The sequence below is a fragment of the Nicotiana tabacum genome, chromosome 24, assembly GCF_000715075.1.
Source record: "Nicotiana tabacum cultivar K326 chromosome 24, ASM71507v2, whole genome shotgun sequence".
Classification (NCBI taxonomy): Eukaryota; Viridiplantae; Streptophyta; class Magnoliopsida; order Solanales; family Solanaceae; genus Nicotiana; species Nicotiana tabacum.
The window spans coordinates 98,487,296-98,499,275 of NC_134103.1; the positions used below are offsets into that span (position 1 = coordinate 98,487,296).

General features: G+C 37.3%; 1 protein-coding gene across 1 annotated transcript; it reads left to right on the forward strand.

The window, feature by feature from the left end:
* The first annotated feature begins 6,728 nt into the window (after nucleotides 1–6,728).
* Nucleotides 6,729–11,208, forward strand: LOC107765793 (ribulose bisphosphate carboxylase/oxygenase activase 1, chloroplastic-like). Its single transcript, XM_016584492.2, has 7 exons — nucleotides 6,729–6,896; nucleotides 9,260–9,591; nucleotides 9,679–9,784; nucleotides 9,878–9,963; nucleotides 10,056–10,528; nucleotides 10,622–10,944; nucleotides 11,036–11,208. The coding sequence occupies exons 1-6, from the start codon at nucleotides 6,852–6,854 to the stop codon at nucleotides 10,900–10,902; spliced, it is 1,323 nt and encodes a 440-aa protein (XP_016439978.1). The 5' UTR covers nucleotides 6,729–6,851; the 3' UTR covers nucleotides 10,903–10,944; nucleotides 11,036–11,208.
* Nucleotides 11,209–11,980: the final 772 nt, after the last annotated feature.

Consider the following 11,980-nt stretch of genomic DNA (forward strand, 5'->3'; position numbering starts at 1 on the left):
TCGACGGCTAATAAGCTACTTTTATTCTGAATTTAAATTAACTCAACCGTTACACTACACCTGCGGAATATGTTCCTTCAGAGTTTGAATCATCGACTCAACAAGCAAACCTAGGGGCTACAAATCTGATCGATCATAGAGACTACGGGGTCAAAATTGCCCTGTTATATATATAAGTATGTGTACAAAATTGCCTACGCAATTAATTTACAAACATGAAGAACTAGAAACTAAACTTCTTGGTCGAGATCTTCCCCATCCTCGAATCCGCTTTTGCTACCATCATCATCAGAAGCCAAGGCTTCAGCTTCAGCTTCAGCTTCGAGTTCTTTTGCCGTTTTTATCTCATCGATAAGGTCGAAACCTCGAGCGTGTATCTCCTCGAGGGTCTCCCTCCGAGACCTATACTTGGCAAGTTTGGCAACCCAATGAGCTCGAGCATCGGCGGTCTTCACCGCTTCCCGGGCCTTTATCTGAGCAGCCTCGGCATCAGCCCGATATATGGCAATGGACTTATCCGCCAAGATTTTCGACGACTCAACCTCCGCCTTAGCCGCAGCAAGTCGTGTTTCAAGCTCATCAATCTTCTTAGCTGGAACCAACCTCTTTTGCTTGACACTTCGAAGTTGAACGTCGGCCGATAATAATTTTGTTGAGATGGTTTCTTTTTCCACTGCGAGGCGGTTGATGGTCTCCTTCTAGCGATTGCTTCAGCGCGGATTTGATCAACTTCATCTCGAAGCAACCCGATCTTTTCGATCTTTTGCTGCAACTGAGACAACAAAGGATTAACTTCCACAGTTGAGGCAGACCCATTCTTTAACAGAAGGAGGCTCACCTGCTTATCGAGCCCGACCCCTTCTTCACGGACCTTAGCCAAATCTGCTTGGAGATCCTTTATAGTCTCGTCCTTTTGGCCGCAAAGAAGCCGCAGGGCATCTCTCTCACCTGAGACCTTCCAGAGCTCGGCCTCACACTGGCTAAGATCGACTCGAAACCTATTAATGGCCTGCACAGTAAGAAACAGGAGTCAAGAATGGAAAAGAACAAAGAAATCAAGTGTGGAAGAATCATTACCCGAGTAATGAAACGCTGAGCCTCCTCTAATAAAAGAGAAGCATCACCGATATCGGGACCATCGTCGACCCCAGTAAAACAATTCCTAAAAGGATCCCCTACACCAGAGCCAGCGCCGATATTGGGAGTCTTCAACTCTCGAGCTTCCTTCAACGCCTCCTCGGAAAAAGATGGAAAAGAAGGCGAATGACCCATTGTCATAGCCCCGAGCAAATCACTCGGAGCACTCCGGTCGAGACTCAGGTCTTCGAAACCAACCCCGACAGGCACAACCACCATCGGCTCGGGAGCTCTAGCAACCTCGATGGTCTCCGTAGATCGAATTACCAAAGCCGAAGAGCTATCTTCTTCTCCTTCTTCTCTTAGGCGTTGGACCGAGTCCATCGAAAGGGCGATTGCTTTTCTCCTCACCCTTCGAGTTTTTGGCTTCGGGTCCTCTGACCGAGAGGAAGCTCTTCGCTTCTTATCTTTCCCCTGTTTGAGAACCAGGGACTTGTTTCCTTCTTCACCGCTCGAAGGCCTCAGAGCGGCATCCCTAGTTACGCCTGCACAAAAGAAAATCGGTAACAAAAAGAACGCACAGAACACTTCGAAGAAAACAGGAAGCAAACCTCACCATGATTATTGGCCTCCCATCTGCCTTTTGCCAAATCACGCCAAGCGCGTTCGGCATAAGAGGAGCTCGAGGCTAACTTCCGAACCCAGTCCTCGAGGTCAGGCATGGCTTGTGTCATCTAAGGGGCAGCTGAACATCAGGAAAGGACATCAGAAAAAATTTGAAAAAAGACATGAAAAGTAAACAAGAATCACTTACGATCAAAATTCTATTCTTCAGGGAACGGCATCTTCTCCTCCGGAATAATATCATGGGTCCTCACTCAAATATATCGACCCATCCAACCTCGATCCTTGTCTTCATCGATGCTCGACATCAAAGCCTTCGATGCTCGACGATGAAGTCTAATTAGTCCTCGGAAAATCTGAGGTCGGTACAGTCGTATGAGGTGGTTCAGAGAAAAATCCACCCCCCCGGCTTTGATAGAGAAGAAGCGCAACAAGATCACTATACGCCATAAAGAGGGATGAATTTGGCCAAGAGTGACCTGATATCTTTTGCAGAAATCGATAATCACCGGGTCGACGGTTCCCAACGTGAAGGAATAAGTATAAACACTTAAAAACCCCTCCACATAAGTAGTGACGGAGGATGGAATTTGCAACACAACCTCGGAACCCCAGTTGCAATCTTTTCTGACGGTCTCGAGATGATCCTCCGTTATAGAGCACATATACATCGATACATGCTCACGTCGACCCGGAACGGACGAAGGATTCTCCACCCTAAAATCGGTCTTCAAAATACACGGGCCAGGAACATAGTCATAAACGGACGGCTCCGCCGGCTCCTTATCATCAAACGGTCGTGAGGAAGAAGCTTTCTCCTTCTGAGGTACGATTTTGGAAGTTTTCGCCATTGATATGAGAGGAAAGAATGCGAAGGAAGGTGAAAGAAGGGACAACACCAAAACTCTGGTATAAGCGGCCCTGAAGCAGTGAAATAGAGAGGATAAATAAGAGAATTTGGAAGAAGAGAAGTGGTAAAAGTTGTTTGGAAAGACTATTTATAGGCTAAGGCATGACGATTCGGTATTAGCGGTGGCCGGCCACCGTCTGACACACATTAAAAGCCTCGGTAAGACAGAACCGATGGGACAGTTATCGCATACGTCATGATCGGGGTCGTTAGGAACGACGACATAAATTTGATCGAGCCGTAGAGAAATCATATCGTTTCTCGCCACATCCTTTCCGAGAAACGATGGGACTATCTGTGTACGATCAAAACCGATTCTCGGTCCTAAAGACTGACCAAGACAATGACGTCTCGATCAAAAGGTATCCACATATCAAGCTCGGACGAATTCCGGAGTAAGGGTGTCAAGTTTCGAGCTATAAGACCGATCGACGGCAAAACTCGGTATCATTATCGAGCCCGTATCTGAATCGAACTACGAGGCAACTCCAACTGACACAGGCCCCGAATATCGATGCCCAAGGCAGAACGGGCTCGAACCAAGACCGGGGGTTCGACTTAACACCAAGCTCGAGCCAGTGCCGAGCTCGCCCACAAAAGCCATCATAACCGCACCGAGGGAGAGAATCTCGGCAGGAATCAAGGAAGAGACAAACCATCATGGGTCTCCACTATATGCATTATTTTATTATGTTGTTATAGATAAAGTAGTGACCCTCTATTATAAAAAGGGGGCATAGATTGCAATAGACTCATCTTCCCTAAGATGCATTAAGAGTTCATGTTGCTCATTGAGCCTTCCTATTGATTATTCCCATGTTATAGCAAAATACTTGTATTATTATTTTTGTATCATAAAGAATTTACGTATCCTTAGAACCACACCTAAATTCAACGTTTTTCGATTTTTCGGGTAAATACCTTTCACTAACACCCGAAGTCACCTTCACATTTACATATGCACCCAATCGTTTGACTTTAGGCACCTAGTCGTTGTTCATAAGAAAACTCATTAGTTTGAAAATTCATAAGCTCGAAAATCGAGAACGAAATACGTGGTACTTAAGTTTTGCAATTTCAATTTGCTGAAAAATGTGAAACGGGAGTAGTGAGGATTCATTCAAGATTCTTTGATCTTTTGTTTCTTCATCTTTTTGCCAACTACTTACAGTCAGCAATTACATTTAAATATAATGTTTTGCATCTATATACTGTTTCTATAATGATTGGCAGCACATGTCTCTTACTTTTAATCGTATTATTATAACTTTTGAAATGTTAATATATATATATATATATATATATATATATATATATATATATATATATATATATATATGACCATAATAAAATAAAAAGTTTTATTTGATAATTAAATAATACACATTAATTAAAATTTGGTAACTAAGAGTTAGGTGGGTTAGACTATAACCTAAATTTTAGCAGAACTTGACCTAACCCATCTCAGTCCAAGTTTGACCCGCCCCTAATTTATCAACTCATCCCATTTTGATCTGTCCATAATCAGTCCAACCTGCTCATTTGACAACCCTATGTATAACATATACTGTATATAATATGTACTATAGCAGTGTATAATCTACGTATACCAGCTAAAAGATGTTAATAATGAAATCGGTCCGGCCATTTGTATAAAAAACCTTATGTACATTTTATTCTTAATTTTCGGGTTCCTAGCTTTTTTGGGTTAGATTAAGCCCATCCTACAAAAAACAAATGTAGACTTGTTCATACAGGGCTCGTTTGGTATGAGGGATAAGAGATACTTTAATTTCGGAATTAAATTTTAGATGAGTTTATCCCATATTTTGTTGGGATAAAATTGTGGTATAACTGGCTAATTCCGGGATTTGTTATCCCAGGATTATAGTATTTTTTTTTTCTTAATGGAGGGTGAGATAACTAATTTCGAAATAATTAATTATGGAATAATTTGTTTCTCAACCAAACGACCCCACAGTACTAATGAAAATAAGACAACAAGAACAACAACAACTCAGTATGGGGTATGGATAGGGTAGTTTGTACGTAGACCTTACCCCTACCCTAGGGTAGAGAGACTGTTTCTGATAGACCATCGGCTCCCTCCCTCCAAGAACTCCCCACTTTGCTCTTGGGGTGACTCGAACTCACAACCTCTTGGTTGAAAGTGGAAGGTGCTCAACACTAGAGCAACCCACCCTTGGCAATAAAAATAAGAAAAATATTGAAAAATTATTTGTTCTCAATAACTAGAAGAAGTTGGAGGAGAAAAGAAGCATTTAGTAGTCCAATTGTAGCCAGAGTTTACTGTTTTTGAATGCATTATACAGACCAGTGGGTCAGCCCCGAGACACTATTATGCCTATTAGCTTTGAGAGTGAGTCTGAGCAAGAAAAACACAAGAAGAGAACTTTCCCAAGGTGGTGGATATACAATTGGTCAGAAAGCAGCCAAGTGGATGCCATGGTTAACTTTTGCTATTCGCGTATTCAGAGTAAATAGGAGCTTAATTCTAGAATTTGGGATAATTTTGTGTGAACTATGAATTGCTATATGACCAATATTGTAAACCCAAAAAAAGTGTTAATTGCAGCATGCATGGTCACCTTTCACAAAGGAAATAGGATATATAAATAAACTGAATACAAGCAAAGTGGTCAAACAATCATATTTTATCCTTACAAATACCGTTGGTTTTTATTTAGACAAATGATTGGTGAACAACACCTTTTTTTAATGATGGATTAGAATTTTCATTAAGGGAAGTCAAAATATAAAAATTAAAGACATAATTAAGTAAATAGAAGTGTATTCTCTCTAACAGTTTAAGTTTTTAGATGAAATAATCACATGTACACTTCAATATAGTATCGGAACAGGAAGAAGTTCTGGGTTCGAGTATCACTGCCATCCAATATCAAAAATAATTTTCACGTGCTTGGCTCAAAAAATAGAATCAAGTCCGCACGTGAGGGAGCGTGTTAAAAATATAATTAAATAAATAAAGTATGATCTGTAACAGTTTAACCTTTTAGATAAGATAGTCATATACTTTAACAGTAAACACATACAAAAGACAAGATGATTCAACGTATTATATATATATAAAAATTACATTTACATAACATAATGTAATTTTTCAACGAATTACTACACTTCAAGGCAACATTGCCTTTCTTTTTACGACTTGCCGGTCAATCATGGTTAAAATATATAAAGGGCTTTAAGCCTATAAAATTTCTTCGAAACATATGTTTTATTCAAAAAATTGTCAGGGAGAAGGTGAGAGACCATTGCACTCTTCGTTTGGTACACTAGATAAAGTGGGATAAAGCGTGGTACTAAATTTATACTATGTTTGGATAAATTTATACCGTTAATCAAACACAGTATAAATTTAGTCTCAGATTTAATCTTGAATATACCATCTTATCCCATTAAACTTGGTATTATTTTATCATACCTGTCAAGTAGGATAAATTAGTTTAGAGATTATAATCTCATAACTATAATTCCAAGATAATTTAGTCCGCGTACCAAACGACCCCTTAAATGTGGAGTAAACTTGTAGTCTTTTCATTTCTAGAGTAGTGTATTACTTCCAAATCTCAAGTTGTAGTTGTAGTAAGTTCTATTTTTTGCACAAGTAGCCATGCGATATAAGTTCTTTTTTTGTTGTCCTTTTTTTCTTCTTTTCTTTTTTCCTTCAAGATTGTGATAGAGAAGGAGGGGGGGTATAATAATTGCCTCAATTTTTCTTATTCTACAAGAAGAAATCTGTGAAAATAGGGGTATAATAATTGCCTCAATTTTTCTTATTCTACAAGAAGAAATCTGTGAAAATAACAATAATAACGAGAGAACATTTATGGAGGAAAAAGTAGCTTGAATATTGACCTCAAAGCCAACTAGTTCCGAGAAGACTCCATTTTGTTGTTAATCTAGTCTCCAGTACATTCAAGAATAAAAAAGAGAAAAAAGCAATGTCCATGTCACATAATAAAGTCCTCATCTAAAATATCCACGTAATATAGCCAATCCTCCATCGTGTGGCTATTAGGAATTCGTAATCCAAAATGCACATAACTTTCTTGCTTGTACTTTCTCATATACTCCAAATAACTCGTGCTATAAATTCTCTCCCTTCCCATATTCTTCTATTCAACAATCAACTATTTGTCTCAGCAAATATTAAGAGCTAGTGATCTGTTGTTTGATTTTCAGCGTAGTTAAAATAATGGCTGCCTCTGTCTCAACTGTAGCAGCTGCCAACAAAGTACCGGTATTGTGTTCTTCTCTTCACAATTCAAGACATGTCAACTTGCTTTTTATAGTTAAATAATAGAATCTAAACTGTCTTTTAGTTCGTTTTAGTCTAGGTTTCTATGATTCTGCTCTGTTTACCAAGATTCTAGCATTCCTTTTTCGGGTTAATTGTCTATATCACATTCTCATCCGGTCAATTTTACTAGAAACAAAAGCAGCTTCAAGTTGAACTATTAATTGGCTTGTAACTTATGTACATTAATAAGTGGTCACATGCTGTCAAATGGCATCTACAAAAGAGAATAACGGGTGATAATAATAATAGTATACTGTTAACGTGTTCTTAGTTAAAGATTAGAACTTTGGATAGTATTTGTCATTTCTTTGATGGGAATGTTGAGTTATTCGAAAAAGGTGGCAAGAAATTTGATTTATTTTGGAGATGATCGCATATAAAATTGATACAAAGGATGCTATGTGAGAATTGATATACTTAAAATGTGTTTCGGCAAAGGGCCAAATATACTCATCTATTTTCGAAAATGGTCTAAGAATACCCTTCGTTATACTATTGGGTTATCTATACCCCTTCAGTCATACTTTGGGTTCAAATATACCCCTCATATAAACGGTGGGACATGTGTCATCGTCCTGTTGGTCAATTCTAAATATTTCCTAATTAATTAAAAAGATTCATTATCCATACCCGAAAAATAATTATTTTTTTTTGTAAAAACTGAAAAAAACTAAAAATACATTTTTACTAAAAACTGAAAAAAACTAAAATATTTTTTTTTCCAGTTTTTACAAAAAAGTGCTTTAAAAAAACAGAAAAAATATTTTTTAAAACAATATTTTTGTAAGAACTGAAAATCAATTTTCTAAAGCAATTAAAAACTGAAAAAAACTGAAATATTTTTAACTAAAAACTGGGAAAAAATATATATTTGTTTTTTCAATTTTTACAAAAATACTGCTTTAGAAATTTGCTTTTTAGTTTGTTTTTTTTTTCAGTTTTACAAAAATATTATTTTAGAAAATATTTTCCAGCTTTTTTTAAAGCAGTGTTTTTTGTAAAAACTAGAAAAAAAATATTTTTTCGTTTTTTTCAGTTTTTAGTATAAAAAAATTCAGTTTTTACAAAAGGAATTGCTTTAGAAAATTGATTTTCAGCTTTTTTTTCCAGTATTTTTCAAAAATATTGTTTTAGAAAATATTTTTCATTTTTTTCTAAAGCAGTTTTTTTGTAAAAACAAAAACAAAAATATTTTCTTTTTTTTTCAGCTTTTAGTAAAAATAATTTTTAGTTTTTTTTCAGTTTTTACAAAAAAAGATTTCTTTAAAAAATTATTTTTCGTGTATGATTAATAAGTCTTTTTAATTAATTAGAAGATATTTAGAATTGACCAACAGGACGATGACACGTGTCCCTCCGTTTAAATGAGGGGTATATTTGAACCCAAAATATGACTGCAGGGGTATAAATAACCTAATAGTATAACGAGGGGTATTCTTAGACCATTTTCGAAAGTAGAGAGGTATATTTGGCCCTTTGCCGTATGTGTTTACTACTGAACTAGATTCGGGTACTAGTTGCTCCAGATTGTGCAGTTTGTTTCAAGAATTTGGGTACTAGATCAGAGGCAGATCCAGGATTTGGAGCTTTCAGGTGCCACGTAGTTTTGAATTTCTATGTGTCGCTATATACATTAAGATTTGGTAAATATTTTATCGGGAGCTTAGTGCACCGGGCTGCCCTTTAGTTATGATAGAGCGGAGATTTGAAAAAAAAAATATTATTTTAACTTTGTGTGAAAAAAGCAAATAACTTAACTAATAAGAGACACAAAAAGATAGTCAAAAGTTAACAAATAAAGTAAGATAGTTAACAATTATTACATAAGAAGAAAAAAGAGAATGGACTATATAAAATGATAGAAAGCTTAACGTGATATAGTAAGCCAAAAGGTTCAAAAACTGCTGCCAGTGAAGATCAATCCTTCACAACCAAGGTGGAATCTCCTACCCTTTGCCACTGCCACCTTTGTATCATTTTTTGTTACTATGGCTGCCGCTTTAAATATATATACGATTTCTTACTTATATATACATAGAGTTTCGACAGAACCTTGCGGGTGGCATACCACCCCTCGGGCCTTGCTAGATCTGCCGCCCCTGTACTAGATGCTCTAGATTATGTACCTTGTTCAAGAATTTAATATGAATTGCAAATTAGAATGCCATAGGAAATTATATTTGTACAGGGCCTGTGATTTTTATTGAAGCAAATTGTGTACTAGTAGAAGTAGATTGTGTACTTGGTTCGAGAAATTTTACTGTGTTTAAGTGTCTTTTACTAAGAAAACATCCTTTGTGCAGTTGAGTTTGAACAACTCTGTTGCTGGAATTTCAGTTCCAAGCACCACCTTCTTTGGCAAGGTGTTGAAGAATGTGAACGCCAAAGGCATTTCCATCCCCAAGGCCTCGAACAGGAACTTCAGGTCGATTGTAGCTCAAGAACAAGAAATAGATGAGAAGAAACAGAGTGACAAGGACAGATGGAAGGGACTTGTTATGGACATGTCTGATGATCAACAGGATATCACGAGGGGTAAGGGTATGGTCGACACTCTTTTCCAAGCTCCTACGGGTACTGGTACTCACCACGCTGTCTTGCAATCCTACGAATACATCAGCCAGGGTCTTCGCCAGTAAGTTGAGATTATTGAAAGTTAAGATATATAATCAATCCGAAAAATATGAATCTAAATGACAAATGGTGACCTGATTTATTCCAGATACAACTTGGACAACACGTTGGACGGATTCTACATCGCTCCTGCTTTCATGGACAAGCTTGTTGTTCACATCACCAAGAACTTCTTGAAATTGCCCAACATCAAGGTCAGTAATAGTAACAATTTTATCTAGAAATTCTCTCGCTTATGGCATAAGTTGAATGGTTTTAAGTATTAATCTTGTCAAATTTTCTTACAGGTACCACTGATTTTGGGTATATGGGGAGGCAAAGGTCAAGGAAAGTCTTTCCAGTGTGAGCTTGTCTTCAGAAAGATGGGAATCAAGTGAGTAATGATTGTTTAAAAGTTTAATTTATTTTGTCAGAAGGAAATGGATCAAAGTTACTCAACTATGTTCGCGTCTTTAATATTCGCAGCCCCATCATGATGAGTGCTGGAGAATTGGAAAGTGGAAATGCAGGAGAGCCAGCAAAACTGATTAGGCAAAGGTATCGCGAGGCAGCAGAAATAATCAGGAAAGGAAACATGTGTGTCCTCTTCATCAACGATCTCGATGCAGGAGCTGGTAGAATGGGTGGAACTACCCAATACACAGTTAATAACCAGATGGTGAATGCCACCCTCATGAACATTGCTGATAACCCGACTAATGTCCAGCTTCCTGGTATGTACAACAAGCAAGAGAATGCCAGGGTCCCTATTATAGTCACTGGTAACGACTTCTCCACATTGTATGCTCCTCTTATCCGTGATGGTCGTATGGAAAAGTTCTACTGGGCACCAACCAGAGAGGACAGAATTGGTGTATGCAAGGGAATTTTCAGAACTGACAGCGTACCAGATGAGCACGTTGTAAAGCTTGTCGATGCCTTCCCTGGACAATCTATTGGTAAGACCACTCAAATGTGTTATAATAATTTTCTTTGAGAAAAGAAGTTTCAAATGATGATAACTTATGGGTATAATTCTGTTCTTATCACAGATTTCTTTGGTGCTTTGAGGGCAAGAGTATACGATGACGAAGTCAGGAAGTGGATTGAAAGCACTGGAATTGAACAGGTTGGGGAAAAACTGTTGAACTCAATTGATGGACCTCCAACTTTTGAGCAACCAAAGATGACAATTGACAAGCTGCTCGAGTACGGAAACTTGCTTGTCCAAGAGCAAGAGAATGTGAAGAGAGTTCAATTGGCTGACAAATACCTCAAAGAGGCAGCACTTGGAGATGCAAATGCTGATGCCATCAACACTGGAAACTTCTAATGTTAGCCCCGGATCTTCATTGAGCTAAATCCTAAAGAAAAGGTTTGGTATTCGTTTCAAATGTTTTAGCGATAACATTGTACATGTCATATATATGACTGACTTAAAATTTTCATTTACTGTGTGGATGCAGGATATTAAGAGAACCTGGCAACAAGACCTTGATCCACCTTTTACAAGTGATCGATGAACGAACCTGTCTCTTCAAATTTTTAGAGGAACTTTTGTAATGGTAGTAGCTAGAATATAAATTGTGTTCAAGATATCTGTTCAGTTGCATTTATAAGGGAAAACAAAATTTGAGTATCTTTCTGCGGGCTTGTTTGAATCTCTTTTTCTTTTCTTGTTGCTTTAGTTTTTTCTGTTATTCTCTACATTCTCCTCTGTTGGGTTCATGAGAATTAAAGCTGCAAATTTATCAGGTCTATTCTTTATGTTTGCAATTGTTTGTGGCTCTCAGACAATCATTAGAAGAACCATCAATGAAATTGTTACAGTGATGCGATAGAATTGTACCTACCATATAGATTATGCTAGAATATCTACATAAGCTAAATCTCAATGATATTCATTTATGTAATTAGTTGCTCACTTGCTTATTTTCAATGTTTCAGAACAACAAGAAAGAAGAAGTGTCTTAAGTTGTATAATTGTATTTATCAGATAGGATTAATTTGGACTCGTGGTTGAATGAACGTTCATATTTTGTAATTTTTGTCGGGTCCGAGACGTGGACCCGGGTAATAAAGCGATAAATGAATTTTCAATGATTTTAAGAAAAGCAATTCTTTTTTTTCATGAAAAGGGGAACATCCAAGCGTTCATGAAGGCAATTGACAGCACAATTTAAATTGACTTGTCTATGTTATATTAAGTGTAATAACATGAGATTCAACAAATACAGGTTGGCCCTAACAAAAGACAAAAAGGATTCTCAAATCGATTGACCAAAATCAAAATCAAAATAATATTCACATCAGTCGGGACAAGTAAATGACTCTATAATCTCTGTTCTTGTGAAGGCAAAACTGAAGCTCGACACATTGGACAATCTTTCTTCCTCCACAACCATTGTTTA

Excerpts from the sequence above, each read along its gene's own strand:
- LOC107765793 (XM_016584492.2), top strand. The coding sequence starts at position 6,852 with ATGGCTGCCTCTGTCTCAACTGTAGCAGCTGCCAACAAAGTACCG. Across the intron at positions 6,897-9,259 it reads CAGCTGCCAACAAAGTACCG|TTGAGTTTGAACAACTCTGT; the intron begins GTATTGTGTTCT and ends TCCTTTGTGCAG. Across the intron at positions 9,785-9,877 it reads TGAAATTGCCCAACATCAAG|GTACCACTGATTTTGGGTAT; the intron begins GTCAGTAATAGT and ends ATTTTCTTACAG.